The sequence below is a fragment of the Octopus sinensis genome, linkage group LG17 (genome assembly GCF_006345805.1).
Source record: "Octopus sinensis linkage group LG17, ASM634580v1, whole genome shotgun sequence".
Classification (NCBI taxonomy): domain Eukaryota; kingdom Metazoa; phylum Mollusca; class Cephalopoda; order Octopoda; family Octopodidae; genus Octopus; species Octopus sinensis.
In genome coordinates this window covers 26,168,160-26,187,760 of record NC_043013.1, presented here as the reverse complement: position 1 = coordinate 26,187,760, position 19,601 = coordinate 26,168,160, and the positions used below count along the sequence as shown (strand labels likewise).

At 38.4% G+C, this 19,601-nt stretch overlaps 1 protein-coding gene across 1 annotated transcript in view; it reads left to right on the top strand.

The window, feature by feature from the left end:
* Positions 1–19,601, top strand: part of LOC115220802 (transient receptor potential cation channel subfamily M member-like 2) — a 114,982-nt gene that overhangs the window by 33,079 nt on the left and 62,302 nt on the right. The window contains exons 16-20 of the mRNA XM_029790953.2: positions 3,612–3,789; positions 10,222–10,331; positions 12,940–13,028; positions 15,567–15,739; positions 17,665–17,762. Coding sequence (XP_029646813.1) covers positions 3,612–3,789; positions 10,222–10,331; positions 12,940–13,028; positions 15,567–15,739; positions 17,665–17,762 — 648 coding nt within the window. The remainder of the gene's footprint in view (positions 1–3,611; positions 3,790–10,221; positions 10,332–12,939; positions 13,029–15,566; positions 15,740–17,664; positions 17,763–19,601) is intronic.

The following is a 19,601-nucleotide window of genomic DNA, read 5'->3' as shown; positions in this document are numbered from 1 at the left end:
GCTCTTGCAGGCCAGTCCTCTTCATTAGGGTGACTGGCATTAACATTTCTTCTGTGCAGAATGTGTCTTGTTGAGTATAGCAAGGTGCCAAATACTTTAATCCTTTGTCACCTTCTCTACAAGGTACAATGTTCTGAGGATGTCCTTCAGTAGTTTGTTCCATTTCTTCTTGGATCCCCTGCTTTCATGAGTCCCATCCCTTTTGAGTGATTGGCACTTTGTGAAACTGTTGACATCCATCTGTATCATCTGACCAAACCAGTGTAGTCTTTTCTCTTGCACAGTGCATCTAATTTCCCTCAGCAAGCTAGTGCTCTGTCACACATGTACACTTGCATTGCACATCCAGTGGAGCATACTAACTTCATCCCCCTCTAGCCTTTGCATGCCCTCTTCATTCTGTCTCACTCCCCTGTAAAATTGCTGTTCATATACATGCATCATACAATCTTCCTTTCATTCAGAGAAAGAGACTTTTGGTTGTCAGCAGATGTAGCAGCTCTCTGAATTTTCTCCATCTTATTCTTATTCTAGCTATTACACCTTCTGTACATTCTCTTCCACTACTAATTTGGTCTCTTAGGTAGCAGAAATTATCCACTACCTCTAAAAAGCTTTTGGGTCATCTGAGAAAATCAATTTCACACTTCTTTTCTAGCTCTAATATAGAACTTACTACGAAGGTAAGATCATCAACATATAGAATTTTTCAGGAGCCACAAGTGTAAAATATAAATTTGCTGAGTCACAATGTTAATTATGGTCAGTAGTGATCTTCATCAGTCATCATTGATACACACACACACACACACACACACACACACACACACAAGGTCTGATCAATAAGTATCCAGACTGTTGCCATGGTAATGAATCTAAAGCATGCAGAGTAAAGCTGCTTGGCAAGGATTGACCTTGAACTCTGTTTGGCATGTGCACTAAGTTTTAACATTCTAGCTCACTTCTGCTGTTTACAGCAGTACATGGGAGGAAGGTTTGTAGTGCATGGTCATTGCATTAACCATGACAGAGAAAGTTGTCATGGTGATACCTGCTCAGAGGCCTATGCAAAGTTGCAGAAAGTGTATGGAGAGGAATGTACGAGCTGCACACAAGTTTGTTAGTGGTTCAGATGTTTTCAAGATGGCCAAAAGAATATTGATATTGACAAAATGTTTAGGGAGACCTGCAATCAGCAGAACTGAGAAAAACATTGCAGATGTGTGTAGCTGTCAGAAGAAACGGTTGAATCACCATCCATGAGTTATCAGAGGATGTGCAGATTAGTTACAGTTCAATTCAGTCTATTATCACTAAAGATTTGGTTATGAGACTTGTGTCTGCCAAGTTTGTGCCAAAGCTACTTTCAGCTGACCAAAATGATACGCTTGGGTTTCAGTTGCACAAGATCTCCTTGATTGTGTTGAGAATGATGAAAACATTTTGAAATCTTTGTGTAAGCTTTTGAGCAGGTATCGCCAAGCTTTTGGCAAAATTTGATGCTGATTCTCTGCTCAGTTTTTTCTGTCATGATCAATGTGATGATCACATGCTACACATGTTCCTTCAAAGCACTGCTGTAAATAACAGAAAAAGCTTGAACGTTAAAATTTAGTGCACATGCACAACAGAGTCCAAGGTCAATCTGTGCCAAGCAGCTTCACTCTGTGTGCTTTAGCTTCGTTACTATAGCACCAGTCTGGATAATTATTGATCAGACACTTGGTTATAACTTTATATATATATATATACCTCAGTGTGGTGTGTGTATGTATACACACACACACACACACTACAGAAATGTATGACAAATGTATATATGTACATGTGTGTGTGTGGGTGTGTGATCTAGTGCTTAGGATATTGGACTCTTGATTGTAAGATTGTGGTTTCAGTTTCTGGACAAGGCAACACGTGTTCTTGAGCAAAACACTTTGCTCTACATTGCTCTAGTCCACTCAGTTGGCAATAATGAGCAATCCTGTGACAGACTGGTATCCTAAATGTATGTATGTATGTATGTATATATATATATATATATATATATATATATATATACATATATGCTATACAGCAGTGAAACATGGGCCATGACTACTGAAGACATGCGTAAGCTTGAAAGAACTAAAGCTAGTATGATCCACTGGATATGTAATGTCAGTGTGCACACATGACAGAGTGTAAGCATCCTGTAAGAAATGTTGGACATGAGAAGCATCAGATGTGGTGTGCAAGAGAGACGACTGTGCTGGTATGGTCATGTGTTATGTATGAATGAAGCCAGCTGCATGAGGAAATGTCACTCCCTAACAATGGAAGGAACCCATAGAAGAGGGGAGACCCAGGAAGACATGGGATGAGGTGGTCAAGCATGACCTTCGAACGTTGGTCCTCACAGAGGTAATGACGAAAGACCGAGACCTCTGTGAGATATGCTGAGAAGACCTGGCAAGTAAAGTGAGATCACAACCATTGCCTACACTAGTGTTGCATAACCAGCCCACTTAAAAAAAGTACCTTTCGAGCGTCGGGTGACATGCCATGTTTGAGGAGACCTATTGAGTCAAGTAAATCAAAATCAAAATCAAATCAAATCACAATCAAATGGAAATTGTAGTTATGGCCAATGCCAGTGCTGCCTGACTGGCTCCCCGTGCTGGTGGCACATAAAAAGCACCATCTGAATGTGGTCAATGCCAATGCTGCCTGACTGGCTTCTGTGCCAGTGACATGTAAAAAGAACTCACTCCACTCTTGGAATGGTTGGCGTTAGGAAGGGCATCCAGCTGTGGAAACATTGCCAGAACAGACTGGAGCCTAGTGTGGCTTCTTGTCTTGCCAGTCAAACCATCCAACCCATGCCAATATGGAAAATGGACGTTGAATGATGATGATGATATATATGTATGTATGTATTTATGTATGTATGTATGTATTTATTTATGTATGTATGTATATATATATATATATATATATATATCACAGAAACTGGGAAACTGGCTCTTATATATCTGTAGGTTTCAAGAAGTTTACTTTATCCTTATACATATAATTATATATATACATATGTGTGTGTGTGTATGTGTGTGTGTGTAAATGTGTGAATATATATATACTACTAATATAGGATGAAGTTTTTACAGAAAAAAATTCATAAAAAAAGTGACAGCATATTAAAATACCTGTTAATATATATATATATATATATATATATATGGAGAGAGGGAGAGAGAGAGATACACAAATTGACAGGTAGATAGATTTATATCTATATATGCACACACAGATGCTTGTACTTGTGCACTGGGATGTGATTATGCATGTGTATAGCAATTTTATTGGTGCTCCTTTTACTAATGTCTGTAAACATTAACACCTTCCCCACCAACCCATATTCTGATACTCTCACTTTCTCTCCCTCTAATTTCCCCTACTTCTCTATCTCTCTTTTTATTTCTCTCTCTCTCTCTCTCTTCCTCTCTCTCTCTTACCACCATCACTCTCCACTGTGAATTATTCTGTGTCTGAACAAACACATTATATATTTATATATAATTTGATTACAATGATGTTGATAGTTATAACAACTAAAATATTGGCTTGATTTCTAGGGATCATGGCCTGCAGAGTATTATATAACAGATGATGAATCTTGCTCAAAAACATGTCCTTTGGATCCAAATCATTCACATTTCTTCCTTGTTGATGATGGTACCTCAGACACTTTCGGGGTAGAAATTGACTTCAGAAAAACACTAGAAAATGCTATTGTACAAAATAAAATCCAAGGTAAGTTATTTAAAAAAAAATCTAAGTGTAAAATAGAGCAGATATGAAATATTAAGAATCCCTCATTAAATTTATACACACACCATATTAAATTTCTCTCTTAAGAGGGAACCAGTCAGTTGTAGGAGACGGTTAAATTATTGTAAATATATTTATAGCTAAACAATTCTATTTTTCTATGCTATCCAATCCACATTTACGATGTTGATCTATTCCTATTGCAATGTTGATCTATTCAGTGGAGTCAGTGTTTTGCTGATGAGGTCACAATAAGGTTGAAATATATCCAGATCTGTCTCCAGTACCTGCCACTATGTAGCTTAGTCCACTATATTGAGATAATCATTTTCTTTTCTCCAAATATATTCTTCATTTTCCTAAATATTTTATATAACTTTTATTTAGGGAATGTTGATGTCACCTTTGGGCTGGTGTCCCTTCTGATATTCTTCATCTCCTTGGTTGAGTTTAAAGCAAGTATCTGGTCCTGTTTTGGCAGCTAAACTTCAATCCCATCTTATTACAGTTTCTCATTAGATCAAAAAGTTGATCACCCAAAAGATTAGCTCTCAAGTTCCTAAACATTTTAAAGATTTTAATTTTGGTTTAAGGCAGGCATGGATTTTATTGGTTCTTGTTACTTTTTGGATCTCTGGATGGGTCTGATGGAAGTCCCTTGATAACAACACAGCTACTTTACCCTTTTGAGATCTACTGTCATGCTATCCTTCATTGATTTGTCCAGAGCCTCCAGAGCTCTCTTGTTTACCATTGTAGATAAATCCAAGACAATCATATAGCATTTCTTAAGAATTTGTCTGACAGCCAAACTCATGGCAACTTGCCACACAGGTGCATCAAGTCCTGCAGAAACTTGAAAACAGAATTTGAAGGAGTGTGGAAGCAATAACTGAAAAAAAAACCAGCTGCAATTGCTGTAGCATTATTTTTATAGTCATTACATGTTGCAAAAGTGGGCGTGCATGGTCCAGTAACTATGAGAGCAATCTATTACTCTTGTAGGGCCACTCATGTTCATAAATTATTGTAAATATATTTCTAGCAAAACAATTCTATTTTTCTATGCCATTCAATCCACATTTACTCAGTGATTCTCCTGCTATGATGTTGATATATTCAGTGGAGTCAGTGTTTTACTGGTCAGGTTACAATAAGTTCAAAACATGTCTGGATTTTCTCCAGTAATTGCCACCATGAAGTTTGATTCTCTATATTGAGATAAGCATTTTCTTTTCTCCAAATATATTCATCATTTTCATAACTGTTCATAAATCAAAGAAGTGAATCTAGACAGAACATAGCCAATCGTTTTAAGACCTTTGTGGCAAAATAAGCAGATATAGACATTATAGACATTAACACTCTTCTCCCTCATGTTTGTCCCTCCCTCCCTCCCTCCCTCCCTCTCTCTCTCTCTCCCTCTTCGATTTACCACCTAATACACCAACAGTCACCCCCCTAATCCCTAACTCTATATAAACTAGCATATGCTCTGCTTTTTTCCTCTACTTGATTTTCATTTCCTCTGCTGATAAAACACGGATTTCAGAAAATGAGCAGCTAAGCAATTTTGACTTTCAACCTCGTTGCTGTTTCACGGTACGCCTGAACTCCCCACCACCACCACCACCAATATCGGAAGTTACTGCCATTGTCTTACTTGTGTATCCCACCCCGCGAACACTCCCACCCACACCCCTATGTAGGGTTTATTTGATCATATAGAGCAAAAAAACTGTGTAGTGTATGTAGGTTGTAGTCTAGTGTTTCTTTATGAAATCTGCCAAATGCAAGCTTTCTTTTCAGGTATATGACACTGCTGTCCCTCATCCCAGGGTCTCACAGGCCCACACCTCCCACACCCTCAGAGTTGGCACACTCAATGTTTGCACATTGAAAGGTAGGTCTGGTGAGATTGTTGAGCTGCTTGAACGGAGACGTGTGGATTTGTGCTGCATGCAAGAAGTAAGGTGGAGAGGAGGTTCCGCTAGGTTCCTCACAGGCAAAGAACACAGGTACAAGATTTTCTGAGCAGGGAACACTGACGAGGTTGGGGGCATGGGTATACTTCTTGTGGAGAAAAGGGTAGATAAGGTAATCGAGGTAGTCAGAGTAAGTGATAGAGTACTTAAGATTAGATTAGTGCTTCACCATAGGTCAGCTACCATTATCTCGGCATATGCCCCTCAACTGGGGCTACCGGAAGGACAGAAAGACCGATTCTATGACACCCTATTGCAGACTACCTCGTTGACAAATGACAGGGACCTTCTCTTTGTGGCAGGTGACTTCAATGGACATGTTGGACGGCATGTCGGGGGCTTCCATGGCATACATGGAGGCTACGGTTTTGGTTCTCGCAATGAGTAGGGAACAAGACTGCTGGAGTTCTGTGATGCAAATGACCTTATGGTTTGCAATACCAACTTCAGGAAACCCACCTAGTCACCTACCGTTCTGGCAGACACACTAGCCAGATTGACTACATCCTCGCCAGAAAGAGGGAAAGAGGACTGCTTATAAATGCCAAAAAAACCTTCCCAGGCAAAGAATGTACCCCTCAACATAGATTAGTAGTTAGCGACTTCAGGATCAGGGCTAAATGGTTGCCCAGAAGAAGACCAGCTTGGAGAAGAAGGGTCTGGAAGCTTAAAGATCCTGCAAATGGACAGAGATTTAGAGACGTACTACTCGAAGTCTTTGATGAAATAGAAGGGGATATAGCTTCACATAATGTGGAAGACAACTGGAGGTTTCTACAGGACAATCTGCTGAGAGCCACTGACCAGATCTGAGGATCGAGCAAAGTCTCATCTCGACCCAAGGTAATGTGGTGGTGGAAATATGAAAGGTTGCTGAATAAAGAAAATGAATAGGATAAAGAGAGTCTGCCGAATGTCGACCCAACAGAGGGACCAGCTATCCGAGTTGACAGTTCTTTGGTAGTTAAGGCAATTAGAATCATGAAGACAGGGAAAGTTCCAGGCCCATCAGGAATTACTGCAGAGATGCTCAAAATATCTGGAAGTGTCGGCTATAGCCTAGTCACCCATATAGTTAACCAGGTGATACATGAAGGAGTCATACCCAATGACTGGTGTAGCAGCATAATAGTCAACTGCTACAAAGGTAAAGATGACGCCCTAGATACAAATAATTACAGAGGTATCAAGCTGTTGGATCAGGTAATGAAGGTTACGGAGAGGGTCATAGCCCAACTAATTAGAGAGAGAGTTAGTTTAGATGAGATGCAGTTTGGGTTCGTGCCAGGGAAGAGTACCACTGATGCTATATTCCTGGTAAGGCAGCTGCAGGAGAAATACCTAGCCAAAGATAAACCTCTGTACCTGGCTTTCGTTGACATGGAGAAAGCCTTTGACAGGGTCCTGATCACTTATCTGGTGGAAAATGAGGAAACTAGGGATAGATAAATGGTTAGTGAGAGCCATGCAAGCCATGTACAGGGACGCTGTCAGTAAGGTGAGGGTTGGCAACGAGTACACTGAAGAATTCCAGGTAGAAGTAGGGGTCCACCAAGGTTCAGTCCTCAGCCCTCTCCTATTTATCATAGTCCTTCAGGCAATAATGGAGGAATTCAAGACAGGATGCCCCTGGGAGCTCCTCTAGGCTGATGACCTTGCTCTAATTGCTGAGTCGCTATCAGAACTGGAGGAGAAGTTTCAGGTGTGGAAGCAAGGATTAGAATCGAAGGGCCTTAGAGTCAACCTAGCTAAAACCAAAGTCCTAATAAGTAGGACGGTAGACAAATCACAAACGCCTTCAGGTAGATGGCCCTGCTCGATCTGTAAAAAGGCGTAGATAGAAACTCTATAAGATGCACCAAGTGTAAGCTATGGACACATAAGAGGTGCAGCAATGCCAAAGGAAGACTAACTAGGAAGATAGTTTTGTCTGTGGCAGATGCTCAGGGGCAATAAACACTGAAAATGTGCAGAGACCATCTTCCACCACATTCCAGGGAGAAAAACTAGAAGTAGTTGATAGCTTCCATTACCTAGGTGACCAAGTCAGTAGCGGGGGTGGGTGTGCTGAAAGTGTAACTGCTAGAGTAAGAATAGCCTGGGCAAAGTTCAGAGAGTTCTTACCTTTGCTGGTGACTAAAGGCCTCTCGCTCAGAGTAAAAGGCAGACTGTATGACGCATGTGTACGAACAGCCATGCTACATGGCAGTGAAACATGGGCCGTGACTGCTGAGGACATGCGTAAGCTCGCGAGGAATGAAGCCAGTATGCTCCGATGGATGTGTAATATCAGTGTTCATACTCGACAGAGTGTAAGTACCTTGAGAGAAAAGTTGAACCTAAGAAGCATCAGTTGTGGTGTGCAAGAGAGACGTTTGCGCTGGTATGGTCATGTGGCGAGAATGGCTGAAGATAGTTGTGTGAAAAAGTGCCACACCCTAGCGGTTGAGGGAACTTGTGGAAGAGGTAGACCCAGGAAAACCTGGGACGAGGTGGTGAAGCACGACCTTCGAACTTTAGGTCTCACCGAGGAAATGACAAGGGACCGAGACCTTTGGAAATATGCTGTGCGTGAGAAGACCCAGCAGGACAAGTGAGACCATAACCCGTGGCCTCTACCTGGGATGTAGCCAGTCCACTTATGCATACCTTTCCTTCTTGGGACACAAAACTCTACTTGTGAAGACCTGTTGAGGCAAGTGAAAATCAAAATCAAAATCGAAATCGATCAACATCAATGGAATTTGTAGCTGTGATACCAGTGCCGGTGGCACATAAGAGATCCATCAGAACATGGCCATAGCCAGCGCCGCCCTGACTGGCCTCTGTGCTGGTGGCACGTAAAAAGCACCATCTGAACGTGGCCATAGCCAGCGCCGCCCTGACTGGCCTCTGTGCTGGTGGCACGTAAAAAGCACCATCCGAACGTGGCCATAGCCAGCGCCAGCCTTACTGGCCTCTGTGCTGGTGGCACGTAAAAAGCACCATCCGAATGTGGCCATAGCCAGCGCCACCCTAACTGGCCTCCATGCCGGTGGCACGTAAAAAGCACCATCCGATCGTGGCTGTTTGCCAGCCTCGTCTGGCACCTGTGCCGGTGGCATGTAAAAAGCACCCACTACACTCATGGAGTGGTTGGCGTTAGGAAGGGCACCCAGCTGTAGAAACACTGACATATCAGACTGGGCCTGGTGCAGCCTTCTGGATTCCCAGACCCCAGCTGAACCGTCCAACCCATGCTAGCATGGAAAGCGGACGTTAAACGATGATGATGATGATTTCAATAGTCGTTTTCTTATGCTGTTGAAGTAAACAAAATAGTAAAGTTAGTGTAGAAGTGATATAAAATGTCGGTTGTTAACACCTGTGTGTGGAAGTTTAAGAAGTAGTGACGAATGGTATCACCTGTATATTAAGCATTTCTGTCTCTTTTTTTTTTAATGTATTTACACAGTTCTAAATTTACTACAATTAAGTATGTCTGTTGTGTCTGTAATGTTTGACACATGTAGATTTAACATCAAACTATATATATTTTGTATTAGTAAGAGAGTATAAGCTTTGTATAGTAATGTTTTTGAAAGAGATTGGTTACCTAGAGATTATGTAACATATGAGACTAAATTAATTAATTCAGGAGAAAATTAATGTTAATTATCCCATTTCAACAAGACATATCTTTGTAAAAAGCAAATTATAGTATTTCTATTGATTTACATTTTCTCATACTTCCTATATTAGTCAGGTGTGCAATAGCCCAGTGGTTAGGGCAGTGGACTTGCGGTCGCAGGATCGTGGTTTTGATTCCTAGACTGGGTGTTGTGAGTGTTTATTGAGTGAAAACACCTAAAGCTCCATGAGGCTCTGGCAGGGGGTGGGGTGGGAATCCTGATGTACACTTTCACCACAACTTTCTCTCATTCTTTCTGTTGTACCTGTATCTCGAAGGGCCAGCCTTGTCACACAGTGTCATGCTGAATTTCCCTGAGAACTACATTAAGGGTACATGTATCTGTGGAGCATTCAGCCACTTACACATTAATTTCTTGAGCAGGCTGTTCCGTTGATGGATCAACTGGAACCCTCATTGTCACAACTGATGGAGTGCCACATTAGACAGGTACTGTATACTTCCTACCCTAATATTTTAGATCTCAGTCAGGTTATACTTTAAACTTTAATCAGGTATATTTTAGAACCTAATTAGATACAATAAATCAGATATTGTTTGTACATTAATAATTTACATTTTTTCTGTTAATAAAGTATGTTTTGTATATTAATCAGGAATATTCTATACCTTATTCTTTAATCAGGTATATCTTTTATACATTAATCAAGTATGTTTTACTTTAATCAGGTATATTTCATAAATTAATCAGACATATTTTGTATTTTAATCAATTTATATTTTTTGCTGTAATTTTAGCGACAGAAGTCAAGATTCCAGCTGTTGCAGTAATGGTTGGAGGTGGACCTGGAACTCTGAAGTCAGTGTATGATTCAATATCGCGCAACATCCCAGTTGTAATAGTAAAGGTCAGTAAATAGACTATTCTCTAAATAAGGTTACTGGAAGTTTACTCAGTTTATAATGTTTACATATCTGAAGAAACTTCTGGTTAGGAAACCTGAATGGAAGGATTATATGAGTATTTCATTGGTGCAGAATTTTATATAAATATCTTGTTTAATTATCTACCTGGTCATTGGTTTCCTAGTCAACTGCTTAAATTTTATGACTATTTGTATTGGATGAATGATTGTGTGTGTATTTAATTCAGAGTATTTTATAACAAATGTTCTTTAAAAAATAGTAATTTATTTTTTTCATATTAGCAATAAGATGGCAGAATCATTAGCATCCCAAGCAACATGCTTGGAATTTTATGTCTTTACATTCTGAATTCAAACTCTATCAAAGTACACTTTGCCTTTCATTCTTACGGGGCTGATAAATTAAATCTCAGTTGAGGATTAGTGTTGATGTAATTGACACCCCACCAAAATAAATAAATAAATAAATAAATAAATTAAAAAATGCTGGCCCTGTGCCAAAATATGAAACCCATATTAACATCTTAATAGAACGTTATGGCTCCAACAAGTTGGAAAACATGAGGTAATCAGAGAACTCTGATACCTTCTGAAAGGACAAAAGGCAAAGTTGGTCTCGGTGGCATTTGAATTCAGAATGTAAAACCAAAAGAAATGTGACTAAACATTTTGTCTGATGTACTAATGATTCTGCCAGATAGCCACTTTTGTGATGCACAAAACAAATATCAAACATGACAGTATCAGCTATAATCATACATCCACCTCTAAATGAAATGCTCCACAAGGTTGTGATTAAGGTTATAAAATTATGACATAGCCAACATACACCTGCTTCTGTCTCTCTGTCACTTTGTCACACTCTAATCTTTCATCTTCTGACAGAAGTTCTTCTCAAATGTTCTGGCCCTCTCATAATCTCTTCTCTTGGTTACCCTGCCATTGCTGGTGCCATGCTAAGGGCATCTAATTCACACTGTAACATGGTTGGTATTTGGAAGGGCATCCAGCTGTAAAAATCATGCCAAAACTAACATTGTCTGTGCTAGTGCCATGTAAAAAGTACTGAGTCCACTCTGTGGAGAGGTTGGTTTTAGGAAAGGCATCCAGCTGTAAAATCTCTGCCAAAACAGACACAGTAGGCTTGGGTAGATTTTCTACCTAGCCACCATCCTACCCATGCATGCAAGGAAGATGGATGTTAAACGCTGATGATGATGATGACACACAAAATTTGTTCCATATTTAGTAGATGTTTATTCAGTAGTTGCAAAATGGAAATAATGTTTCAAAAAACCATAGCATATATAGATGTGAAAAAGACTTTCATAATTAATAAATAAAAAATCCTTTAATATGCTCAACAAGGCTGGCATTAAGGTTATAAAATTATGACATAGTTCACATACACTTTGAACATAAGACAGAGGACTAGTTCTTCTTAATAAATATTATAAAAAAATACATTCACTACATTTACAACATATCTTAAAAAAGGCAAGAAATAAGTTCAAACTATAAACACTGACTGAACCCATATTTGACCAACACAAAGATCCATCCTGCATCATACCAGTCCTGTCTGGACCCCTAATCTCTTAATCAATTTCAACAATCTATAAAGATCACAAAATCATACGTTACATATCTTTACATACAATGTATAAACCATTTCCACAGACCATGTGAATAAGCAAGTTAATGATTAGCTGAACTTGCTGGAAGTAGCAGTTAAATCTCCATCAAATTGCACCTTATTGATTTAAAAATGCAAGGACACATTGGATGTTATAAATGTCAATATGATAAAGGATGAGATGATCATAGCTTGAATGCCCTTTGATCAAAGATTAACTTAATCAAGGCTAATGTTCATCTAAGCAACAACAGCAACAATTAGCTATACAATAAAATCAAAATGTTAAAAGGCAAAATCCACCTGAATATGTTTAGGTAGAGTTTGTTGCACTCTGATCAAACCCCACTCAATCTTTGCTGTTATATATTCAATGAAACTAAAAATGCCCAAGCACATCATTAGCCTCTTCAATCTCAAGCTCTGTGCTGAGAAGCATAGTACTAGAGACAAGTGCAGAAGTACAGTGATTGTCACACTCCAAGAAGGATTGCTGTCAACTTCTATTGGCAATGAGAAATAGTTTGCATTTCTTCCACTGTCCTATCTGTCCATTTCTCTGTTTGTTTCAATTGAATTGTCCAGGTGCACAGACGAATCAGGGTATTGTCATTTATTGTCACTATTGTCATTTATTGTGTTTGTCAATATCTTTATTTTATATTGTCACAACTCAGCTCAAAGAAATTAGTACCAGAACAATTTAGTTCAGTCTCATACCAGAACAATCTAGTTCTGATAATGTCACTATATATCATTCCTGGATGTGTTACAGCTAAACTCACATTAAATTTATCATGTATGGTGCCTCTACTACCTGGGCAACATATTTATTGAATTTTATGCGTGTATTTAAAAAATTTTTCAAAATACTTGTTCAATATTAAATTATTTCTTATTTGAAGATTTGATTTAAATGATTTCTTTAAATTTCTCCTTTTTCTCATTAATTAGGGATCTGGTCGGGCAGCAGACGTTCTGGCAGATGCTTACCAAACAGTACTTGAGAATGTAAACGAAAACAGCAAAGACATAACTGATGGGTTTGTTTTTCATTTGGATACAATAATTTCGTTATTGCTGCTGTTGTTGCTGTCATTTCTGTTTTTGTTTTTTTTTGTTATTAATATGTTATCTTTTGGTACCCTGAAGTCCTGATAAAAAAAAAAAAACCCTGAACATAAGTAATCCAGCCCTTACTCTTTTGTATATATAACAAAACTACATTATTTCGAGAATGATTTAACTGATATTTTTAACAGTCTGAGTAACTAGGTAAATTGCTCCTCCTTCCTTGGTTGGACCTCTCCTATTACTAAAGTCGATAGTTTGATTTTAGATCTGGTATTAAAAGTTTTGTAGCTTTGATTGAAACTGATGACTCATTAGATTTCTGTTACTAAAGACTCAAATTTAAGGCAGTATGACATAACACTGCTAATAATCATAACATTGGTTCTTTATGTTGACATAAGGCTACATATTTGCTGAGGAAGGATAGTGGATCCAACTGAGGACATGCCTGGAGATGTTCGGATTTCTCTATTTCTTTTTTCCATCCAATTTAAGGTATTTAAGGTAGCAATAGGTATCATGACCTATCCTTATGGCACTACATTGAAACGTATTGATAGAAATGGAAATTATGAATTAATTTAGAATGGGTTTCACCAATTGTAGGCAAACTGTCTCTGCTTGTAAACTTAATTTATCCCATCATTAAACATTGAACTAACCCTGGTGGTGGTTCAACAGGACCACTTGGTCCTTCACCGCCTTTAACAGAATCCAAAATGTTACAAGCACTCAGACCAGATCATCAGTGTGAGGATAACATGCCTTGATTCACATTTTCTTTGTATAGTGTCTGTTGGTTAGAGGATAATTATGGAAGTGGTTCTCCAAAAAAGGCTTACTACCAAGTGTGAAAGAGGCACTTTAACATCTCTAGAGGCTACCTATTTTCTGTTGGATCAATCATCCCTATATCTTCCTACTGGAGTATTTACAAAACCCAGAATTTTTTTACTTCAATCCAAGACTTGTGATCTATTCTTTTGTTCTCCTCATTAATCTCAGTTGTCCAGATTATGGATGCTGTTCTTCCACCTATTGCACCAAAAGGTTAGTCACTCAGCATAATTTGTCACATGTGTCATTAACAGAATAATGTAGTTAACATTATCTGTTGAGTATAAAGCTCATTTAACATAACTTGTTGCATTTGAAACAATGAGGATACCCTGTTTGACATTTTTTGTTATCATCATCATCATCATCATCATCGTTTAACGTCTGCTTTCCATGCTAGCATGGGTTGGACGGTTCAACTGGGGACTGGGGAGCCCGAAGGCTGCACCAGGCCAGTCAGATCTGGCAGTGTTTCTACAGCTGGATGCCCTTCCTAACGCCAACCACTCCGAGAGTGTAGTGGGTGATTTTATGTGCCACCGACACAGGTGCCAGACAAGGCTGGCGAACGGCCACGCTCGGATGGTGTTTTTATGTGCCACCGACACAGGTGCCAGACGAGGCTGGCAGACGGCCACGCTCGGATGGTGTTTTTATGTGCCACCGACACAGGTGCCAGACGAGGCTGGCAGACGGCCACGCTCGGATGGTGTTTTTATGTGCCACCGACACAGGTGCCAGACGAGGCTGGCAGATGGTCACGCTCGAATGGTGTTTTTATGTGCCACCGACACAGGTGCCAGACGGGGCTGGCAGACGGCCACGCTCGGATGGTGTTTTTATGTGCCCACAGCACAGGTGCCAGACGAGGCTGGCAGACGGCCACGCTCGGACGGTGTTTGTTACGTGCCCACAGCACGGAGGCCAGTCGATGCGGTACTGGCTACGGTCCCGTTCGGATGGTTTTCTTATGTGCCACCGGCACTGGTACCACAAGGATACAAATTCCATTGATGTTCATCTATTTTGATTTGGTTTGACTTGATTCGATTTGACTTTGATTTGATTTGCCTCAACAGGTCTTCTCAAGTGTCACAAGCAGGAAGGTATGCACAGGCGGACTGACTACGTCCCAGGTAGGGGCCACGGGTTATGGCTTCACTAGTCTTGCCGGGTCTTCTCACGCACAGCATACTTCCATAGGTCTCGGTCTCTGGTCATTTCCATGGTGAGACCTAATGTTCGAAGGTCGTGCTTCACCACCTCGTCCCAGGTTTTCCTGGGTCTACCTCTTCCACGGGTTCCCTCAACTGCTAGGGAATGGCACTTTCTCACACACCTATCTTCATCCATTCTCGCCACATGACCATACCATCGCAATCGTCTCTCTTGCACGCAACAACTGATGCTTCTTAGGTACAACATTTCTCTTAGGGAACTAACACTCTGTCGAGTAAGTACACTGACATTACACATCCATCGGAGCATACTGGCTTCATTCCTCATGAGCTTACGCATGTCCTCAGCAACAACAATATAGGAGTCTAGTTAACACATTTTGTTTGTAACATCTATAACAAAGGTCTGATATTATTCTTTATATGTAACTTTATTCTTATCATCCTTCCTAATTTTTATGTAATAAGTTCTTTTCCAAAATTGTTACAAAGGAAACTGGAAAATATCAAAGAAATAATCCAGAAAAAATTTGAAGATTATGAACATCGAAAGGTTTTGATTAAGTGTGTGTTGAATTTTCTAAAACAACTGAATTTGGTAACGCTTTTTGAATCCGGTTCCGCTGAAGAGTTTGACGTAGTAGTCTTGAAGGCTCTGTTCAAAGGTTAGAAATATTCTCACTGTTTTTTTTTTATTTTACAACAAATTTGACTTGTATTTGATTTGATAGCAAATTCAGTTATGTATTAGTAATAAATTAAGAGGGTATATAGTAGGGAAAAGGGAAAATCTAAATTAGGATGAAATAAGCAGGGAAAAATAATAATATTACTTAATTACTAATGTTGATATTTCTATATTTTCTAGTAAGTTTAGGGAAGTTAATCCTGGACATATTGAAGGTTAATTGAGTTTCATCAATAAGAGATTAGATGACTGAATCAATAGATTTTCTGAAGAATCTTCTGAAGTGTCAGTGAATTGCTGCATGTTGTCACTAGCATAGTATTTTGTAAAGACATTTAACTCACAAATTCCCCTTGTCTACATTACTGAAAATAGATACTAAATAATAAAAACAGTATGCTTGTGTAATTGTGAACCTGGTGAATATTTTCCATATTTGAAGTACCAAATTCAATTTTTCTCATGGGAATAATTATTTCCCTCTGTGACAATATATAAACTAAAGATAAGAAGAGATCTAGTGAGTGGGGGATAGTAAAAGCTTATGGAAAGGTAACTGTTCCTACTTTATATTAATAGCATGAATCTCACTTATCTCAGAGGTCATGGAGGACTACCCCTTCCTCTATACCCAGCAATCAATAAATATGTATAAACATCTATAATACTGAAAATAACATCTGTACAGTTGGAGCAGACCAGTGTGAAATAAACCTGCACACATAAATACACATAATAATGAATAAAAACTAAACTATCTGAAATGCTTAGTTTTATAACTTCTGTCACAACCAGAGTAAGAAAAAAGGTTAACACTCTGCAAAAATACCCATCAATATTAACAACTCGAATTAAAAGATTTGGGAATACATTCACCTCAGTTACTTTTCTTTTAAAAGTGTTGAATGTCAATCAGTAGACTCCTAATTTCTGATACTCCTCTTTCCTACTTTTACTTGTTTTAGCTGGCAGTTGTGGTCATGCTGGGGCAGCTAAGTGCAACATCAGGCTCAAAGTATAGGAGAGACTTTAAAAGATCTAAATACTGCTCTTCCTCTTACTAAATAATAATAAACTATATTAGTGGTAGTTAACTGTTCATTTTGATTGTTAATTAATAACTCCTTTTCCTTGATAACCATAATTCTATACTTCTGTTTATTTTACTCAATTATGACATGGTGTTAATTAACTGAAGTGAATACAAGTGATTGATATATGTTGAAGTATATATTTATGACCTTGCAGTTTTAATCAAACATTTACTCAAAGCATTCTAATACATTAATTACATGTGATACTAATTTATTACTAGGATAATTATTCTTAGTTTAATTTTCACTTTGATTTGTTACTTTTTAAGGCATCAAAAACTTTTACAGTATTTAGTGACCTCATTCTATGTATAAACAATCCAATGTCTATGTCATCACTAGCTTGACCCATCCAACCATCTATTCACTATTGTACATGTAATGACAATTCAAATTAAACCACATCATTCAGCATAAAGCTGTGAGTAAAGGAACTCAGTTTTTAATCTCATCAACTAAAATTATAAAAAACTATGCTCACAAAACTGTTACTCACGGAAAATATTGGTTTCAGATTTTGGCACGACCCAGTGCTTAATTGGTACTTATTTTATTGACCCCAAAAGGGTGATAAGGCAAAGTCAAGTCTCAGCAGAATTTGAACTCAGATCATAAAGACAAATGAAAAACCACTAAACATTTTGCCCAACATGCTACTGATTCTGCTAGCTCTCTGTTCTGTGAAATAGTAGTAGTAGTAGTAATTATAATATAGCATATTAGTCATGTTGATGATATTAAGTATTTTTATTTCATAAAAGAAAATGTTAATATTAATTGATTGACTGTTCTAAAACCTATATTACAGTAAACAATAACAAATTTGAAAAATTGAGGCTTGCATTGGAATGGAACAGAATTGATATTGCAAAGAATGAACTATTTACTGAAGAATTTCTCTGGCCAGTAAGATAATAGATTTATATTTTTATCAATTCCTGTCATGAAACAATAAATTGATTTTTTATTTCACCTTCCTGAGAGGAAGAAAAGTAAAGTTACATTGGTAAGAAATGTATTTAAATATCCTTTACTTAGAATTTTGATAATTTTAATTCTTTTAAGATGTCATTAAGTATTTGTCTATCTGACTTTTTTATCCTCCACTCTCTCTATGTATATATATCTGGTGATATATGTATGCACACACAGATGCATACACACACACACACACTCCATCAAATATTGCCCACATCTCATCTTCCTGTTCCCATCATTCTCCAACATCCATCCCTCCTTGACACATATTACATCTTCTAACTCTCCATGCTACCAGTTACTACCTCATCCCACTGTTCTACCCTGCATTGTTATTGTCATTCTTTCCCACACCAGGTTCACCAGTCATCTCCTTTCTGTACCTCCAGTTATGCCACCCCACACTCTCTCTACTCTACCATACTTTATCTGAAAACTTCTCATATCTTCTATCATTCCCAATGCTTTCTATCTGCAACGACACAAACTCACTGTTACCATTGTTATATACTTCTAAATTTCTCCCCCCTCCAACCTTACACCTTGATCGTCTTTCTCTGTCTCCTAATCTATCAACCCTGAACCACTTCTATCTCTTTGACCTTACTCTCTTCATTTTTTGTTAAGATTATTTCTACAGATATTCTATAGAAATTATTAGAAGCAATTTTTGTTTCCCATCTCATTGTTTGTTTACATTTGATGTCGCAATATCAAACATCAAAGCAAAAATCAGTACTGGCTATACATGCCTATAAAATATCTGTAGAAATAACCATAACAAAGTAATGTAAGAAGCACTGCTGATGCAGTAGAACGTGGTGTTGACATTTAAAAACATTTAGTATACTTTATAGTATATTGTGTTTGCATAACAAAATACTATGTATCTACAAATCATTGTTTACTTTGCTCAGTTCCTGCCCACTACTGATACTTCCCATCAAACCACACCTCTGCTGCTATTTGTCACTTTCTACATTCACCTCTGCCCACATCTCTAATCGTCTCTTACTCTCTCCTCACACTCCCATAACTTCCCATCCCCTCCTTCCCCTCTTGAGCCACTGCCCTTATTCTCTCTTGCTCCTTCAGGCTTTACTCTAGCACCCCATCATCACTATCTTTCTTTCTTTCTTTCTTTCTTCTTTTCTTGTCTTGCAAGTTACTTGGAAACATCCCTGGTGCTGGCGATATGGAAAAAGCATGAAGTAAACATTGTAAAGTGATTGGTGTTGGAAAGGGCATCAAGCCACAGAAATCATGCCAAAGATGACCAAGGAGCACAGTGTAATTCTGTGGCTCATTAGATTCTGTTTAACTGTCCAACCCATGACAGCATGTAAAACAGATGTTAATTCAAGATGATGATATCATTCAGTAAACACAGGATGTAAATGTCAGCTGTGATATAATTCCTGGTTGGATGGGCTTGTAAAGCATGTTGTGTACAATCCTGAAATCACTCAGACTCTGTGTGTGTGTGTGCATGCATGCGTGTGCACTTGTATATGCATGTTTGTATATCTTTGATTTAATATCCATTTTTCTGTGCTTGTTTGGGTCAAATGGAATTCATTGAGATAGAATTTTTGTGGCTGGATGTCCTTTCTGTTGCTAACCTTCACATGTTTTCAAGTAATGTGATGTTTTTTTTTTTTCTGGAAGACTGGAAATGAAAGTCCCAATTGATGGTGATAACACTTGCCTACAATGATGTCAAGAAAATCTCACACATAGGCATGTGGGTATACATATGTGTATATA